Source organism: Radiomyces spectabilis (assembly GCF_025331425.1).
Source record: "Radiomyces spectabilis strain NRRL 2753 chromosome Unknown BYT42scaffold_2, whole genome shotgun sequence".
Classification (NCBI taxonomy): Eukaryota; Fungi; Mucoromycota; class Mucoromycetes; order Mucorales; family Radiomycetaceae; genus Radiomyces; species Radiomyces spectabilis.
The window spans coordinates 2,417,069-2,434,357 of record NW_026251927.1 but is presented as its reverse complement, the minus strand read 5'-3'; the positions used below and the strand labels follow the sequence as shown (position 1 = coordinate 2,434,357).

The following is a 17,289-nucleotide window of genomic DNA, read 5'->3' as shown; positions in this document are numbered from 1 at the left end:
GACAAGGGAGGAAATATTTTGGTTTAATATATGAATAATATTATCTAGCCAACGCTTCTTCCCGTCTAAGGAATCCATGGCTTGATTTTGATCCATCTTGTCGTCTCCCACCCTACTCATCATAAAAGAGCCGTACCCTTGGCTTTTGTTCATTTACCTTGAAAAAATCCACATCCTTTTTTTATTCTTTCCTTTTTTTCCCTTTCTATTATGCCATATCATCTCCATATGAACGTTTCCTCTTGTATCTGAAAGACGGGGTTTTGTTCCATTTGTTCTTCTTTTGATTTTTTTTTGTTTTGTTTACAGGAATAAAAATAAAATGCATTGCTTCACTTGTTGTTCGTATTATACAATCAATAGACAGGTATCTTGCGATTCGCTTCGCCATTTCTGGACGCATCGGGTTGGGTGTGGTGGGACATAAACCATTAGTGCCGAAAGCCAGTGCGCAGTGTTTCTGTTGCTCGCATTCCCAAAGCGGTTGTAGCCGCACTGCTGCCTTTCTTTTTCGCTTTGTTGGCTTCGTTAATGGCGGCCACAATCTCGTTCATATTGGTTTCAAGAACCATCCCTCCCTGGATGATTTCTGATAAAATATAGTGGACCTAGAGTAAGTGTAAGCTACCACTCACTAGCTGCCGCTTTTTACCAAGCAAGATCCCGCCCACCAGGCTTCAGATTACCTCATCAAAGTGGAAAATCTATCAAAAAAGTAACTGCGATTAATGGATGTGATCCAAGGGACCGTTCACCATTGTGCCATCCAATACTCACCAAATCCAACTCGCAGACATTTTCAAAACAACGATCCAAGCTTTCTACAAACACCTGCAGATAGTTGTATGTGAATAGCTAATCCAGTATAAAGGGATATATCGCTGTTCCTTTACCTGAATGAGGTCGAGAATGCCTAATTCGCTCTCGCTTTCATCGACGACAAAAACAAAGTATAGCGTAGCATAATGACGATAAATGACGCGTGTGTCTTTTCCGCCGAGAAGTTTACTGCCTTCCAAGAAATTGCAAACGGTATCTGGTCGCTTTGAAACGAGTGAGAAGATTTCCTGAACGAGAGCCTGTTGCGTAGCGATATCCTGCAACAAAGACCAAGTCATCGAGTTAAGAACGGATAATCACCATCATACTGCTCCATGAACACAATCGCCCAATTACAATTTGTTGATAAAACTTGATTAACCGTGGTTTGCCATGGTTATTGAAAATGAGGACGGACTTGATCATGGTCAGTGGGTGACAGAGTGTCCAAAACGAATGCGGGGATCCAAACCAGTGGCGAGGGATTTTTTGTGTTTTCGGCCGTTCGTGCCCGTTTCGGAAAGATGAGCGACGTTTTTGTGTTGTTCCAAAAAAGGAAGGTTCAAGAGTTCCTCCAGGTGCTACGGTTTATTCAAACTCAGAAAAGCGATTCCTCATCGATTCTTTTCTAATCCGCTCGTGGTTATCGGCTCCCTCCTGGTTCCTTCTCTTGTGAGTCTTCTCGCTGTTACCGGCCCATTCAACTAACGTAATCATTATGGAGATACGGAACGGTTCCACACTACGTCGCGGTGGTGGTGGAAGCCGTAAGAGCGGTCGCATCATCAATCCGTCGGCCGTCTACGACTTTGCCCTGCGATGTGCCATCCGGGCTTACCTCGGCCAGTCCGGTAGTACATTGTCGCCTCCCAAAGAAAAGAAATCAGTCGACCATCGACGTTCGGTTCATCTTGGCATGAGTGAAATGCTAGGCAACTTCACCGATAAATTTTCAGACGACAGCAAACCAGATAAACTGACCCGTGAAATTGTTCGGGCTCTGTTACGACGTCTAGACGATATCCGAAAAGGCAAGGACACTTTGAAACCAGAGTACAGAGACCCTTGCTTCATTGCTATCATTGCCCAAACACGAAAATACGTCCAGCAGCATCGGTACCGTCCAACAGGCACCGTCAACAACCTCATCGTGGAATTCTTGCAAATCAGTCAAATGGAATTGAAACGGAGCAACTTGACATCAGCCGCCAAGAATGAAGATCTGAAGCGGTATATTGCCCGATTCGCCGAAATCCTCATGTGCACGCTCCAGGAAGATGCTCCTTCTTCCGCGGTTCCCGAAGTCATGGACAAACTACTTGAACTCACCGGATCTAAAAAGACAACGCGCCATAATTCCGAAAAACGCTCTCCGGCAAGTCCCTCCGTCACATCAACCAAAGAACCGTTGGAAGCTCTGGAACAATTTGGTTTGGTCAAAATGGTACAGAAACTATTTGGAGTCGATGACGCCGAACATCGACGTAAACTCTGCGAGCTACAGTCTATCTGCACGGAATCGGTGAGTCTACCTTTAATAATATTTTTTGTCACAACTGCATCATCTCATGCAAGCTTGACCATAATTTTGTAGGCATTACTCATCGATCTGAAAAAATGCATCAACAACGTCCATATGAACCAACCGTTTCCTGGTCGACGAGAGGATTTTACCAATCCGCACGTGTATGAGACTTGGCAGAGACGAGAAATTCAGCAATTAAACGAGTTGAGCAAGTCACTTTTAGCGATGCATCCCGAGTTATCCCTCGGTGGATCTGCTGGTACCGATATTGGAAGCTACAACCTGTTATCGGGACATGGCCGTCTGAACTCTGAAGGCAAACGGTCCTCCATGTATAATAGTGGATCCGAATACGATGTACCTTCACCGACAGTAAGTGATTAGAGGGGGTTACGACTGCGGGTTTGCTACTCTCTAGATATTAACTGTGGGCATCTAGCGAACCGAAGCTTCTCAAAGCTCCTTTACATTTATACCCAATGATCCTCGTTCGTACTTTCGTGTCCTGATGGATAAATGCATCGATTACGATATGAAAGAAATTCCGGATTCTGAACGAGCTAAATCCAGTGTTCTGTCACAACAATCGGACGATCTTCTTCGTGAGTGTTGGATCGCTTGGCGACTTACAGCGCCTTTCCGTGCCGTGCTTTATCTGGAGCTCGTCAAATCCCGTTTTGACGCCAACGAACTTCGGTTCGAGGACGTCAAAGATGCTACACGCAATCTTGACAAAGTGATCAAAGAAAACGATATGGCCAACTGGACCATTAATGATGTACGTGGTATCTATAGCTTGCCCTAGTCGATGTGGATATTAAGACTTGTTGTTTTCTTGTAGCGCGAAAGTTTAATTCGGGTCTTTGAAGGTTTAAATCAAACGTTCCTTCATGCTCTGGCGGATGCTTTATCCGAATATTGGAAGATCAGGTATAGTTCTGCGCCAACTTTGCTAAGACATTCCCGTACAACGAGGCTGCCAAGTACTCAAACCATGTTTAATAGTCCGCAGTGGGTAGCCGATATTGTCACCATGTTGGACAGAATCTACGACAATCCGGCCTATCTAGAAGATCATGATAGTCCCTTGCGAGAATTTGCATCACTGGAGGAAGTCGTAAAGGTAATCATTTTCTTTGGAAAGCGACCAGTATACATGTAAAAACGTGATGTTGATCAATGGTAAAAGGGTGCTGCGGTGACACGATGGACACTCCTTGAAGAATCTGTCAAGAATTCAGAGAACGACGATATGACCAAACTACTGACTCTGGCGGATAAATTACTGAAAGATCTCGTATCTCTTAGTAAGCGCAAATTCAAGACGCCTATTAAAGGGTAAAAAACACGAGCCGTGCACCGGTTACCCATTAGCGTGACCAGCTTCTCATCTTGCATTATCATTTTTCTAGTATCATCGATGTGCCTAGTATTGTCATGACCCGACAAATGTTCTTTTTTACCCTACAAATTGAGAACTGGGCATACCTCCCCGAAGCCAAAGAGGCCGACATCGAAGTAACTTTTGAACTTTACCACAAAGTCCTTGGCATCAAGCGATTGTGCGATCAGCATGGTTTAAAGTATGGCACAAGCATCATGTCTTTTTGAATAGGATATATATGAATTGATCGCCTCCTTTTCGTTTATAGGAAAGACATTGAATTGTTCAAGGTGGAACTGTGGTTCTTGCAACATGTCCGACGGTGGATGATAACCACCAGTGCTGCCACACCGGAATGGGTTGAAAATGCTATTAAACAGGACGAGGTAAAGGACTCTGTATAGTGTTGGACGATCTGGGGCTGATGTCAATCTTGGAATAACAGTTTGCTCGCATCAATGACGTGACATTGCATTCCTCATCCGTGGTGGATCTTTTCAGTATGTTCCATCAAGCTGTTGATTTTGTCCAAAATTTACAATGGCCCAACGAACTTCAGCTGTGTCGTTTCATGACAGCTCTTTCCAAGGTATCGTTGTTCGGCTCTTTCCTTTTTCAAAAAACGCCGACGGCTTAATCGAAATTATGGCATTAGGTGATCAGTGTGGCGTTGGAACAATATACCTATACCTTGGAAGATATGATTACCGATCATATCTACCCAAGACTTGAGCCGGAAACGGAGCATACTTCGTCACCAGCATCGTCGTTTCTGGATAAAGCACGTCATCAGCTGTATGGCAGCTCCAAGAAACATGGACATCTGGTCCTCGATTTCACACCGGAACTTTGTGTTAAGATCAACAATATTGAGGCGGCTCGAGCGCGACTGGATAGATTATACCAAATTATGGATGTGGATGACGTTGCGGAATACATGCGCGATCATGATATACCCACGGTTGACAAACCGAAACAGACCAACTTTTTGTATTCCATCAAAATCGTACGTGCGGAGAATCTTCAACCGCTGGATAACAATGGTTTGAGCGATCCATATGTGGTATTGGAGATTGACGGAAAACAAATTACCCGAACGCGAACGGTCTATGAAACACTCAATCCGCGCTGGGATCAAGTGTTTGATATATGGTTGACGGAGAAAACGGTCGACGTCTTGGCGGTGGTCTACGATGAAGATCTGATTGGAGCCAATGATGAGTGCGGCGGCGTGTGGTTCAAACTGTCACCCGATTATTTTGACGATTACCAAACCCATGAACTGGTGCTTAAGCTTCATCCTCAAGGCAAACTGATTCTTCGCGTCAGCATGGAAGGCGAAAAGGATGATATTCAGTTTTGGTTCGGTAAAGCGTTCCGAACCCTCAAACGCGCAGAGAACGATGCGGCAGGATTGATCGTGGACAGGGTAAATTTGAGTAGGCACAAATAGCTTGCGTTATATATTTTAACGTCTCTCTCCTTTTTGTTATTGTACAGATGAGTCGTATGATGCGTCAGGTATTATCGCGCAAGACCTTGGATAAGTTACTTGGAAGGGACCGTAGCTTCTTTTCCTCGTTTAGCCGAACTCAGAAACATGTGGAGCCAAGTTTGCAAGATTGCGAAGATGCCATTGCACCGCTACTGGATTATTTGGAACGCAACCTCAAGATATTAAATGATAACTTGACGGAAACCAACATGCAAATGGTGATCTTGAAGATCTGGAAGGAGATTCTCATTACGCTTGAAGGCGTACTGCTACCACCGTTATCCGAGCATCCCTCGGATATGAAACCACTAGATGACTATGAATTCCACGTGGTCTTCAAATGGCTTGAAGTAAGTGGACAGCTATCGAGTTTCTTTTTTGTAGTGGCAACCATTCACTGACTATATTTTGTACAGTTGCTAAAGGTCTTGTTTAATGGTGGTGAAGATGGAGACGCCGTAACACTGGACAAATTGGAGAACTCGCAATACTATGCGCTACTGGCTATCAATGTGGCCTATAACTTGGAGACGGATCAATTAATTCGTGCTTATCATGCGGCGTTGAAGAACCAGGTTGAGCTGAAGATGCGAGGTGGAAGAAAGGCTGATCGTAGTAAATCTGTGTATCATTCACGAAACACGGTGCGAAAAAGGAAACCAGTGCGAAAGTCATTATCGATCGATTTACCGAATAGCGAGACCATTCTTCGTATACTGCGCATGCGCAGTGGTAAACACGTCCGAGAATTCTTGCATGCTGAGTTCGCCAAACGCAACAATCCTCTCAGTACCACTACTCCTGCTGCTACTATTGCGCCTACTGCTTCAAGTTCAACTTCTGCTTCCACGTCTCCTCCTCCCCCTCCTCCACCACCCCATGCCGCCAACCCACAAACGCTTCAAGAAGGGTTCACCTTGCCTGTGCTTCCTGCCCATGTCATCACTCCATCTGAAGAAGAGCATACGTTACCTGTATAATGAAACCTGGTGTCGGCTTTTTCATCCTGGTTCTTGTTCTTGGTTCATGCTTTTGTTGATTTTTTAATTTTGTGTAATTTATGATGCTTGTGTTTCTTAGGTTTGATGCCTACTAATGAAATATGCTTTATAACATCTGCGACTTTTTTCTTGCGTTTTTCATGCCGCAGGACAGATCAATTTGAGAAAGGTCCTAAAAAATTCTTAAATGGAACATCTGTGATCAATGATTTCGCGACCTCGAATGCTTGAAGTTTTACTTGAACTTGGGTAGAAGGTTCCCTGGGAATATAGGAAATTTGAATACGGGCTGATGGTGCTGGTTGTATATTTTATGTAACTATTCGGGGTAAGGATGCCGTGTACGTGCGGGCCACCTGTCGCATAGTTGCATAATTGGGCAAGCATGTGTTGGTTATCCGTTTTCGACCCATTTGGTGACACGATTGTATAATGGCTTTCAATCCCTTTTTAGCTATTTATAAACCTACTATAGCAGTTGGACTTGTCGAATAAACATAAACCAGAAGTATGTGATTCTAAAAAAAAATGCACCAGTACGTCCGGTAGCTTTGAAGGATGGCGACGGACGTGTGCTTCTTACCGTCGTCAAAGCCACGATACGGTTATTGTTTACCTAGCAATGTATGCATAATGAATGGGGTACAAAAACCAGGGCAAGTACAAAATTTCTGCATTTGTATATCAATGAAAGGAGAGACACACTTGCAGTAACCATGGAATGGTCTATTTGTCGGTGCTTTTGATCGCGTCTGCTGAAACGGACGTGATTTTTTTTGAAACAGTCACTTAGAGCGTGTCTTGTAGCGTGTCCTGCTGAATAGGAAAAAGGGGGAAAAAAAGCTTCCGACGTTGTCTTTTTTTTTTCAAGTTCTGCTATTTTTTATTGTTATTGTTATAGTAATGTCTACACGATCTGCTTTTTATTCTCCTAGCTTTGACAATCGTGGAGTACCAGTAGTGGCGCGTGCTACCGAAGTGGGTTCACCACGTGCACAAAGGTCACGCCTACTTCGAGCGGACACACAAGAAGACGAGAATGCCATATATGAAAGTCCCCGTTCGGCACGCACTCGTCACCAAGACACTTCCCTCATGGATGCTCACGATGCTTTTTATGAAGCATGCTTCAAACCTCACGCTAGCCATTATTCCCGTCAAGACTTCCAGAGTTCTTCTCATTATGATTCCCTTCAAGAAGCACCCACCGAACCCCTGTTGGGATCGCAACATCAAGAACCTTCCGTCATTACATTCCCTCCTATTCACATTCCTCTACTTTCTAGCCATCATTTGGATCCACCTGTACATACACCTGAAGATAACGAACGACATGATGCTGGCTATGACGACCAGAGGAATCCTTCATTCGACGATGAATCGACCGTCAGCCCCCTCCATCGTTCGCAGTCATTCAGTCCTGCCATTCACAACGAAAACAAACAACCATTGACTCACTCTGATATCGCTTTTCATAAAAGAAAACTGCCTGAACTTGCAGCTACCATCACCCCTCCATCAGCGAAACGCCGATCGCTCACACCTCTCCACAAGGCAACCACAGCCATCTCCACTCTACACACCGAAACCTCTTCTTCCCAAAGCAATATCACTCCTCTGTACAAAGCATCTTCATCAAAATTCGCCACTAAAAAGCTTCCCATGCATACTCTTGATACCAACGTTATTTCATCCTCCCCCAGCTCAACCACCTCCAATCCCGCCACTTTGACTCCTGCCTTTTCCACCCCAACAGAAACTCGTCCCCCAACAACCTCAGAAACGTTGCCAACCGTCTTGCCACGAAAACGACGCTCTGATGAACCTACAAGCAAAATCGATCTGCTCCCAAGACAAAAACCATCCTCTCAAAGTGAAACCAGAGCCATACCCGCAGAACAACCTGTTGCACCAAAAAGTCCGCCATTCCACGCCAAACCTTACAACCAACCACCAACCGATGCTTCTTATCCGGTAGCAACGTCTTCACCAAAGCAAAAAGTTCAAGACCTTACAGACCTCAAATCAGTCAAAGCTAAAGAAAAGAAGGATAGCTCCACATCTTCAAGGTCCAAAAAGACGTCGCAAAACAATGATCATAACAAGGCAGCAACAGGAGCAAAGACGGCTGAATCTTGTCCTCCTCTCTCAGCACAACCCGTGACAAAGCAAAAATCATCCAAGCAACCGTCGACTACGGATTCTGTTCCAGTAGCAACATCATCTCAGAGTCAAGAAGCTCAAAGCAAGGAGGAAAGCAAACCAACGAAATCAAAAGACCATGACCATCTTGCCTTGCAAAAAGGAACGCAAAGCAAAGATCAAATCAACTCAGACGCCACCACGACTTCGATTTTGCCACAAAAACGATCTCCCGATGAAAGAACCGATCCTCTTCCCAACAAAAAATCATTCTCTCGAAATGACAACACAGCGATACCCGTAGAACATCCTGATACACCCACATCTTTGACACTTCAACCTGCAATGAAAGACGAACCGATCAGCCCACCAACCATGAAAAAGTCTGTTTCCCCAGCGACACCCTCGGCAATTCAAGACACTGGTTTCAAATCACCGAAAGCAAAACACAAGGACGTCCTTTCACCACCTGCAAGTTCACAGAAACAAACTCTAAGCAGCGATCAAAACGAGACAGCGGCAGCAGCAAAACCAGCGCCAACATTGAAACCTAAAGTCAATCATGACATGCCGACACCTGCAAGTTCGCAAAAAGAAGTGCGGGACAAGGATCAAGACAAGGTACAAGCAGCGAGTACTGCGGATGACAAGACCGACCGTCCACCGACCCCTCCTCCGACTCAAACCGAATTAGAAAAACAACGCGAGCACGAAGAACAGCGAAAGAAAGCAGGAGAAGAACGGAAAAAGGTGGTGAAGCAAGAGATCGACCGATTGAATGAAAAATTCAAGAACCTTTCGTATTATTACAAGATTGTGGACCGAGTTGGCTCAGGTGGGGAAATTCCTACCGTTTTTTCCGTGAAATGTTTGCCCCTGTGATATAAGACTAACCCATGTTACGCAGGTGCATTTAGTACGGTGTACAAAGCAGTCGATTTACGGCAAGATTATTACGATAACTCGGCATGGCGTGTCGCATCCGCTGCAGCAGAAAAACACAATTTTATCGCCCTGAAACGCGTTTACATGACCAGTAGCCCCGACAGAATCGCCAATGAAATCGCCATCCTTCGTGACATTAGGTAAAAATTGCGGTGACGGTTGAATAAAGTTTACGGAAAACTCATGTTTTGCTTTAGAGGAAGTGCCTATGTTACACCATTAATCACCGCTTTTCGCCAGCACGACCAAATCTATATCGTTCTCCCATACATTGAACATGATAATTTTCATGTAAGTAACAGATGTCACCATTAGCTCATGCAAAGAGAAGAGAGCTCATGCGATATGATTGTAGACGATATTTCGTTCCATGTCCTTGCAGGATATGAGATACTATCTAAAGTCACTTTTTGCGGGCCTGGCGCATCTTCACGAACAAAATATCATCCATCGAGACGTCAAACCGGGCAACTTTCTATACAACCAGCGTCATCGAACCGGCGTTCTTGTGGACTTTGGTCTTGCGCAACGACAAGCCAATCCGCCTGCAGCCGCCGCCAATCCGTCCAAAGAAGAATCACAACCCCTCCTCGCCACCAACAATACACCCGGTTTCTATAGAAATGACCCAAGGTACCACATCATCATAACCCTCAGCACCGCAAAGCCACACCACGTTTTTCTCGGTATTTAACTGAAACTCTTCTTTAGAAAACCTCTTCGTGCGAATCGTGCTGGTACACGAGGCTATCGAGCTCCTGAGGTTTTGTTCCGAATGATGCATCAGACTGTAGGCAAGTACAAAAGGGTTAATGTAAAAACGCAAGTTTCTCATTTATTTTATAGCCATTGATATATGGTCGGTCGGTGTATTGATGTTATCCTTATTTACCGGTCGGTATCCGTTTTTCCTCGCCCATGATGATTCCGACGCTTTGGTAGAGATTGCCACGTTATTTGGATTGGCTGAAATGAAAGCATGCGCTAATTCACATCGTAAGTCGGAAACAAGGCCGATCCAAAAAGATCGACTTCATTAACGATGGATGATATTTAGGTCGCACCTTTGAGACAAATATTGAATCCATTCCGCCGACTCGCGTTTCTTTTTACCGACTCGTTTTGGAATTAAATAACGAGCATGCAAAGACTTGGAGTGAACAAGAGCTGAGAGATGCCGTCGATCTGATGGCACAATCACTAGAGTTGGATTGGACGAAACGAATCACTGCAAAGGACGCTCTGCAGCACCCATTCTTGGCCTGTATCTAAATTTTATTAATGTTCGATCAAATTTTATCTAATGTATCATATCATAAACAACTTGCCAGAAGTGTACATAATGGGATCACCAACGGCATAATAATTCGATCCTAAAGATCAAAGACTGAGTATTTTGATTGTGTTCTAAGCGAAACGAAGTGAAGTGAAGCGAAGCGAAATTGGAAGTTAGTCCAAGCGCATATCTCTCCTTTGTTTTAGCCGAGTCTCAGTCGTTCACAGCGAAGTGGCTTTGGAAAGCATGAGGGGTAAAGAGCGGGGTTGATGGAGTTGTTTGCTTCGACGCTGTCGCCATCCACTCCCTTCCAAAAAGGCACCGTAGGGATTTGAATATTTGGGAGGTTTTCATTTTTTTTTTTTTTTTTTTTTTTTTTTTTTGCACTTCTTCCTTTCGTTTTTTCAAACATAATTCTATCAAAAGTCAATATTTTCAGCTACCCAATATGAGCAGCAACACAAACACCAAAAGAAAACAAGTTTCTGAATTCGATAGAGCCAGATTATTGGTCTTTTAGGTGCGGCGCGACTTATGGTTCCATTTCAGAGGAAGTTGGGATCCCTATTGCCAATATAGCAGACATTGTCAAACAGTATATTGAACGACGTGTCGAAAGCTCAAAACGGCGCACAGGAAAACCGTAAATGGTTTACTGGGTGTGCAAAAAATGCGATGGTGCGCGCATTTCGCTCTGCACTCTTTGCATCAATTACGGTCACCTCTCGGTTGCCTGGGAAACGGAGATGTCAAGGTCCACATCCGACCGAAGAATGAAGGAACTTGGCTTTTCTGCTTACTCTCCAGCCAGGATCTTGGAGCAGTGGAGATCCGTGATCTGGTCTGACGAATCGCGATTCCGGATGAACGGCAACGATGGCTGTATCCGCGTTATCCGAAAAGCCAACGAGAGATACCTGGAGTAGCATATGCTCGAAACCCACAAGTATGGAAAAGGCTCCATCATGGTTTGGGGATGCTTTTGGGAAGGCGGACTTGGTCCTTTGGTGACCCTTACTGGCAATGTCGATCAAGTCAAGTATGTCGATTGCCTAACCAACAGGTTTCTTTCCTGGTACCAGGATCTCACCGAGAGCACTGGTAAGGACTTTATTTTCCAAGACAACAGCGCTCGGTGCCATACCCGTGGTTACCGCACGGTATAAGAAAAAGAGATGCGATGTCAGGAGCTTCGATTTTTGGCCAGCACAAAGCAATCGCACAATCAGTTTGCAAAATTGCGTCAGATATTACAAAAGGAGACGATATTCCAAGATGATTTTGGAGCGTGCCCGCAGGTAATGGTAAATTCATCTGATAAAGACATTTTCTGATCTTCATTCTTCATTAGATACATAGAGGACGGGTATGAATATACCGGACGCCATCACAAAAAATATCGCTTCAAGGAACCAAGTCCAGAGAGTCGCTCGCCCATGGAGGAAGCTCCGGATCTGACATCTGCTGCTTGATAGTTTCATCGCACAGACGAAAGCGACAGTGAATTTGGGGGCGCCATGAAAACACTAGTTTTCTGTTAAATAAAAAAACTTGGATGCCGGATTCTCAATCCAATTGAGCTTCTTTGAGCTTATATTGCGTATAAGCTTGCACCAAACGTGGTGAACTAGCAGACGTGGCCCAACTCGAAGCGTTCGTCCACAAAATCCGGTGAAATCTCGCCTCTTCTTCTGGAAGATTTAGTTTCCAGTATGCCCGACAGGTGCCGCGCGGTGATAGAGAAAGAAGGCGGCCAAACCCATTATTAAATAATATTTTTTCATATTCTTACATCTTTGAGTTGTCGAATATTTCATATGTGAATTTTGTGGTTGTCCTGATGATCTTTTATTATGGACACTGTCCATCGAAACATATCATTGCATCTTCCTTTTCTTTTCTGGAAATTAAACTTTCGAGTTCCTGCGGTGACTTATGGGAAAAAGTGTGTTGCTCTATTTACCATCACAACCTTATATAAACCACCCACCTTTGGAGCATTCGTCACCAATTATAAAGTCCTGATATTGACTGTCTGCCATCACTGACACTCCTCTGCTGCATCATTCTTTGATGAACAAACAGGCCCACTTACGCATGAGAATTACCGATATGAAGTTTTGTGAGTGTAGATCTTAAAAATTGGCATGCGTGATGTCAGAAAATTCATAATCGGGGGGACGGGGGGTTTACAGAATTCCAGGTCGGAACAGCATATGACAGCTAAAAATGAGATGTCAGGGTCACTTCCTTTTACGAGCTTCTTGTTCCTTAAAGTATCTTGTAACGTCGTAAAAGTCGATACCAAAAGCAGCCTAATTACAAAATGTGGCGAGCTCTGGAGAAAATACTGCCAGACAAGGTTCATTGTCAGTTGCAAAAATGCGGGCGACCCAGGCTTATCGTTGCGGAGATCGGGTTTTTTTAGTGACGTGTTATACAACGTTGGTGAGGGAACAGAATCAATTAAGGTTCCTGCCATCCCAAGGGGAATAGCGTCATCGGGCATTGGCGTGTAACGCCTCTTCCGATAATGCTAATGCCTTGCTTTGCTTTTAATGGAAATGCAAAGAAGGACGCATTTCTTCAGCAAAAGGGTGGGACCATCCAGTTACCGTAATGGGTATGGATATCAAACTCAGTGAAACTATTATTCTGCTACATCCGTCCCAATTCTATGGTCCCCATTCAAGTCCGAACGCACAGCCGGGTCTTTGTCGAATATACCATTTTTTTTTCTTCATAGCAACAACCACCCTTTTGCTTGTTATGGTAAGGTGGCATTGGGGATGGGACGATGATGACGCTTTGCAATCAAATGAACTGCTACACAAGTCAAAGGGTGCCGGATAAAAAAATAATTTAGAATTGGCGTGTGAAAGCAAAGGGTTTTTGACTGGGCAATGGGCTGATTCATCCAACTATAGCATTGCTACAATCAAAATATCCAAAATATCCACACAAAGTAAACCGAATCTAATGCCGACATCTTCTCGACAATTCGAAACCCGGTAAAAGAAAGAGCACGCGATGCGTCATTGTGCCTCAAGCGTTCCTATCGATCAACTTGCGTCTGGGGTTGTTTGCATTACGTTTTTCGCAGACGCTCAAAGAGACTAAGCGAAACATGGATAGGATATTTCTGCAAGGAAGAAAGACGAAAGCAAAAAAAAACAAATCTGCAAGGAATGGACGGGTCACCGTATCAATGATAGAGCTTAAATTTTGGGGGAATAAAAAAACCGACACGGGATATCAGCCAATCACCACAAGGCTTCCATTCTAGGCAAATAAGAAAGCTTTTTTTTTCATGACGGAGTTTGTTGGTGCCTCGGGAACGCGAAAAAAAATCACCATTATAAAAGCAACCGCGTCCTTTGTTGGGTGAACGTCCACCTTTACCCTTCCACACTTCGATTTTTTTTCTTCTCTGAATAATCATGGTCCAGTCTCTTGATCAGCGATGCGTTAACACTGTCCGTTGTTTGGCGGCTGATGTCGTCCGCGGTGCCAACTCTGGTCATCCCGGTAAGTTACCGATTTTCCCCTTTTTTTAAGCGATCCATCGTACATCAAAGGGGAAAAAAAAGAGTGGGCACAAAGGACGGGAAAAAGTGAGAAAGAGTCGGTTTACTTATACGATGAATGAAAAAATTAGGTGCTCCCATGGGTTGTGCTCCTATGGCTCACGTCTTGTTCAGCAAGTTCATCACCGTGAACCCCAAGAACCCCAAGTTCATCAACCGCGATCGTTTCGTTCTTTCCAACGGCCACGGTTGTGCCTTGCAGTACATTTACTTGCACCTTTTGGGCTATGATGTATCCATGGAAGATCTCAAGGCTTTCCGCAAGATTGGTAGCAAGTATGTACTTTTTTTTTGTCATTGATTTTGTGTACCTGCGTGGATCTCGACGTGGTGGTCGTCAGGTCAACATGAGCAGCACTCGCATGAAACAAGACGTGTAGATTATTCAATCACTCACCTGTCACACTTTTAGGACTCCTGGTCATCCTGAAATCACTGATACTCCCGGTATCGAAGTGACCACTGGTCCTCTTGGCCAAGGTACGTTGAGCGGAATTAATTTTGTCAGTGATATCCTCACTGCTTTTTTTTTCCTGCTTATTGGGATTTTTTTCAGTCTCCTACATTGATGAGTGATAAGCTGGAAATGATGACTCACAGATTATTAATGAATTTTTCATTCTAGGTATCTCCAATGCTGTTGGTTTGGCTGCTGCTGAAGCTCAATATGCCGCTACCTTCAACAAGCCTGGCTTTGAACTGTTCAACAACTACACCTATGTTATCCTTGGTGATGGTTGTCTTCAGGAAGGTGTTGCTTCCGAAGCTGCTTCCCTTGCTGGGTAAGTTTCCTTTTTTTTGGACCGCTTTTTTTTTTTCTCATGGAAACAGCGTGTGGTTGGCATCGTGGGTGTTATTTTTTGGGGGGAGGACAACGATTCAAAATTTCAGCAGTCGCGTGGTTGTTTGTTATCTGTGCTTGGCTGGCTGTGTTTCAAACATCTAATTTTTCCGTGGAAATTTCTCAGTCACTGGAAGCTCGGCAAGTTGATTGCCCTTTACGACGACAACAACATCACCATTGACGGTGATATCGCTGTCTCCTTCACCGAAGATGTTATCAAGCGTTTCGAATCCTATGGCTGGCACACCTTGATTGTTGGCGATGGTGACAACGACATTGCTGGCATTGAAAAGGCCGTTGAGGAAGCCAAGAAGGTCACTGACAAGCCTACTTTGATCAAGATCAAGACCACCATTGGTAAGTCTGCTTGATTTTGTGCCGATGAAATGTATGGATCCTTATTTTTCGGCTATTTAGGTTACGGTTCCTTGTTGCAGGGTGAAGAAAAGGTCCACGGTTCTCCCTTGTCACGTAAGTTTGTCGATAACTAAAAAAAAAAATGTGCTGAGAAAAAAGAAAGGTGCAGAAGGTTGACGTTCAATGTTACACCTAGCCGATGACATCAAACAGGTCAAGGAGAAGTTCGGTTTCAACCCCGACGAGCAATACGTTGTTCCTAAAGAGGTTAGTTTTATCACGACCCGATCTTTCAGGCACCAGCATCTCTAAACCTTGGGAATGATTAGGTTTACGATTTCTATGGTGCCCGTACCCAGCATGGTATCCAGGCTGAAGCCGCATGGAACGAACTGTTTGCCAAGTACAAGCAAGAATTCCCTACTGAAGCTGCTGAACTCGAACGTCGTTTCGCTGGCAAGTTGCCCGAAGGCTGGGAAAAGGTGTTGCCTCGTTTCACTCCTGCTGATGCCAAGGTTGCCACCCGCAAGTTGTCCGAGGGTGTCTTGACCGCTATTGCCGAAGTCCTTCCCGAATTGATTGGTGGTTCCGCTGATTTGACCGGTTCCAACTTGACTCGCTGGAAGAAGGCCGTTGATTTCCAACATGTAAGCATCTGTGCCTACCGCTTCTTTTTTTTTCTCTTTGCTTGCATGAATAATGCGTACGTGAAACAAACGGATTGCTTACCTTTTTGTTTCGTCTGTCTCTTCTTATTAGCCTTCCACTGGTCTTGGTGACTACACTGGTCGCTACATGCGCTATGGTGTCCGTGAACACGCCATGTTCTCCATCATGAACGGTTTGGCTGCCTACGGTGGTATCATTCCCTTCGGTGGTACCTTCTTGAACTTCCTTACCTACGGTTGGGGTGCTGCCCGTCTTTCGGCTCTCAGCCACCTTCCTGTCCTCTATGTCATGACCCACGATTCCATTGGTCTCGGTGAGGACGGTCCTACCCATCAACCCGTTGAAACCCTCACTTTGACCCGTGCTACTCCCAACATGCTCACTTTCCGTCCTGCTGATGGTAACGAGACCTCCGGTACTTACCTTGTGGCTCTTGAGAACCTTCACCGTCCTTCCATCATCGCTTTGTCTCGTCAGAACCTGCCTCAATTGGAAGGTTCTTCCATTGAAGCTGTCCGCAAGGGTGCTTACGTTCTCCAGGATGCTAAGGATGCCAAGGTCGCTTTCGTTGCCACAGGTTCTGAAGTGGAAATCGCTGTCAATGCTGCCAAGGTTTTGAATGAACAGGGTATTCCTACCCGCGTTGTTTCCATGCCTTGCTCTGAAATCTTTGATGAGCAGCCTGAGGAATACAAGAAGTCCGTCTTCCCTGCCGGTCTTCCTGTCGTCTCGGTTGAAGCCCTTGGTGTCTGGGGATGGGAACGTTATGCTCATGCTCACATCGGTATGAGATCGTTCGGTGCCTCCGGTCCTATTGCTGATGTTTACAAGAAATTCGGCATCACCTCCGAAGCCGCTGTTGAGAAGGCTAAGAAGGTCGTTGCTCACTTTGAAAAGGTTGGCTACGTCCCTGAACTCGGTCTTGACCTGTAAACGTCTCTCCATTACCCGTCATCCTATGATACAATCGGTCCACCGTCTGGCATCTGCTGAAACTTGGACATTTTGATTAGAAAGCCAAAATCCATTGGTTTGTTTTAGTAATCCTTCATCATGGTCTTGCACCCAAAAAACCACTCTTCTATTCTTCATGCTGTTTCTTTTTTTTTCCCTTTATTTCCCGCATCCAGTAATAGGTGTCAAGACATGTAATATATTTTAAAAATCTCGCTTGCGAAAACTATACTGGTCCCGTGTTTATTTTTTATTATTGTTGTTGGGTACTTTTTGGTAGCGTCTACGGAA

At 44.7% G+C, this 17,289-nt stretch overlaps 6 protein-coding genes across 6 annotated transcripts; 5 read left to right on the top strand and 1 right to left on the bottom strand.

The window, feature by feature from the left end:
* Window positions 1-32: 32 nt before the first annotated feature.
* Window positions 33-1,431, bottom strand: BYT42DRAFT_557712 (AP complex, mu/sigma subunit). The gene is made up of 5 exons (XM_051566931.1): window positions 1,177-1,431; window positions 894-1,097; window positions 778-831; window positions 687-704; window positions 33-608 (listed from the first exon to the last, which is right to left on the bottom strand). The coding sequence occupies exons 1-5, from the start codon at window positions 1,243-1,245 to the stop codon at window positions 432-434; spliced, it is 522 nt and encodes a 173-aa protein (XP_051427624.1). The 5' UTR covers window positions 1,246-1,431; the 3' UTR covers window positions 33-431.
* Window positions 1,329-6,493, top strand: BYT42DRAFT_204279 (uncharacterized protein). Its single transcript, XM_051562536.1, has 12 exons — window positions 1,329-2,341; window positions 2,414-2,716; window positions 2,784-3,122; window positions 3,186-3,274; window positions 3,350-3,467; window positions 3,534-3,682; window positions 3,757-3,927; window positions 3,997-4,114; window positions 4,174-4,317; window positions 4,384-5,157; window positions 5,229-5,573; window positions 5,640-6,493. Exons 1-12 carry the CDS (start codon window positions 1,538-1,540, stop codon window positions 6,201-6,203), a joined length of 3,918 nt encoding a protein of 1,305 aa, XP_051427623.1. The 5' UTR covers window positions 1,329-1,537; the 3' UTR covers window positions 6,204-6,493.
* Window positions 6,494-8,933: 2,440 nt separating this feature from the next.
* Window positions 8,934-10,583, top strand: BYT42DRAFT_489351 (kinase-like domain-containing protein; the record flags this gene model as incomplete). The annotated part of the gene is made up of 7 exons (XM_051563933.1): window positions 8,934-9,201; window positions 9,274-9,451; window positions 9,509-9,602; window positions 9,667-9,944; window positions 10,023-10,101; window positions 10,139-10,307; window positions 10,369-10,583. The coding sequence occupies 7 exons, from the start codon at window positions 8,934-8,936 to the stop codon at window positions 10,581-10,583; spliced, it is 1,281 nt and encodes a 426-aa protein (XP_051427622.1).
* A 398-nt stretch (window positions 10,584-10,981) lies between these two features.
* BYT42DRAFT_629532 (uncharacterized protein) lies at window positions 10,982-11,802 on the top strand. Its single transcript, XM_051572433.1, has one exon. It carries the CDS (start codon window positions 11,235-11,237, stop codon window positions 11,511-11,513), a length of 279 nt encoding a protein of 92 aa, XP_051427621.1. The 5' UTR covers window positions 10,982-11,234; the 3' UTR covers window positions 11,514-11,802.
* Window positions 11,406-12,071, top strand: BYT42DRAFT_629540 (uncharacterized protein). Its single transcript, XM_051572434.1, has one exon. The coding sequence runs from the start codon at window positions 11,517-11,519 to the stop codon at window positions 11,751-11,753; it is 237 nt and encodes a 78-aa protein (XP_051427620.1). The 5' UTR covers window positions 11,406-11,516; the 3' UTR covers window positions 11,754-12,071.
* Window positions 12,072-13,990: 1,919 nt separating this feature from the next.
* BYT42DRAFT_557701 (transketolase) lies at window positions 13,991-17,225 on the top strand. The gene is made up of 9 exons (XM_051566930.1): window positions 13,991-14,115; window positions 14,246-14,450; window positions 14,587-14,654; window positions 14,800-14,956; window positions 15,143-15,375; window positions 15,436-15,489; window positions 15,572-15,642; window positions 15,705-16,022; window positions 16,135-17,225. Exons 1-9 carry the CDS (start codon window positions 14,028-14,030, stop codon window positions 16,975-16,977), a joined length of 2,037 nt encoding a protein of 678 aa, XP_051427619.1. The 5' UTR covers window positions 13,991-14,027; the 3' UTR covers window positions 16,978-17,225.
* The last annotated feature ends 64 nt before the right edge of the window (window positions 17,226-17,289 follow it).

Coding starts and splice junctions, on each gene's coding strand:
- BYT42DRAFT_629532 (XM_051572433.1), top strand. CDS start 11,235: ATGGTTTACTGGGTGTGCAAAAAATGCGATGGTGCGCGCATTTCGCTC.
- BYT42DRAFT_629540 (XM_051572434.1), top strand. CDS start 11,517: ATGCTCGAAACCCACAAGTATGGAAAAGGCTCCATCATGGTTTGGGGA.
- BYT42DRAFT_557712 (XM_051566931.1), bottom strand. CDS start 1,245: ATGATCAAGTCCGTCCTCATTTTCAATAACCATGGCAAACCACGGTTA. Junction 1,098..1,176: donor TCAAGTTTTATCAACAAATT/GTAATTGGGCGA, acceptor TCTTTGTTGCAG/GATATCGCTACGCAACAGGC. Junction 832..893: donor GCATTCTCGACCTCATTCAG/GTAAAGGAACAG, acceptor AACTATCTGCAG/GTGTTTGTAGAAAGCTTGGA.
- BYT42DRAFT_204279 (XM_051562536.1), top strand. CDS start 1,538: ATGGAGATACGGAACGGTTCCACACTACGTCGCGGTGGTGGTGGAAGC. Junction 4,318..4,383: donor TCATGACAGCTCTTTCCAAG/GTATCGTTGTTC, acceptor TTATGGCATTAG/GTGATCAGTGTGGCGTTGGA. Junction 5,574..5,639: donor TGGTCTTCAAATGGCTTGAA/GTAAGTGGACAG, acceptor TATTTTGTACAG/TTGCTAAAGGTCTTGTTTAA.
- BYT42DRAFT_557701 (XM_051566930.1), top strand. CDS start 14,028: ATGGTCCAGTCTCTTGATCAGCGATGCGTTAACACTGTCCGTTGTTTG. Junction 15,643..15,704: donor AATACGTTGTTCCTAAAGAG/GTTAGTTTTATC, acceptor GGGAATGATTAG/GTTTACGATTTCTATGGTGC. Junction 16,023..16,134: donor AGGCCGTTGATTTCCAACAT/GTAAGCATCTGT, acceptor TCTTCTTATTAG/CCTTCCACTGGTCTTGGTGA.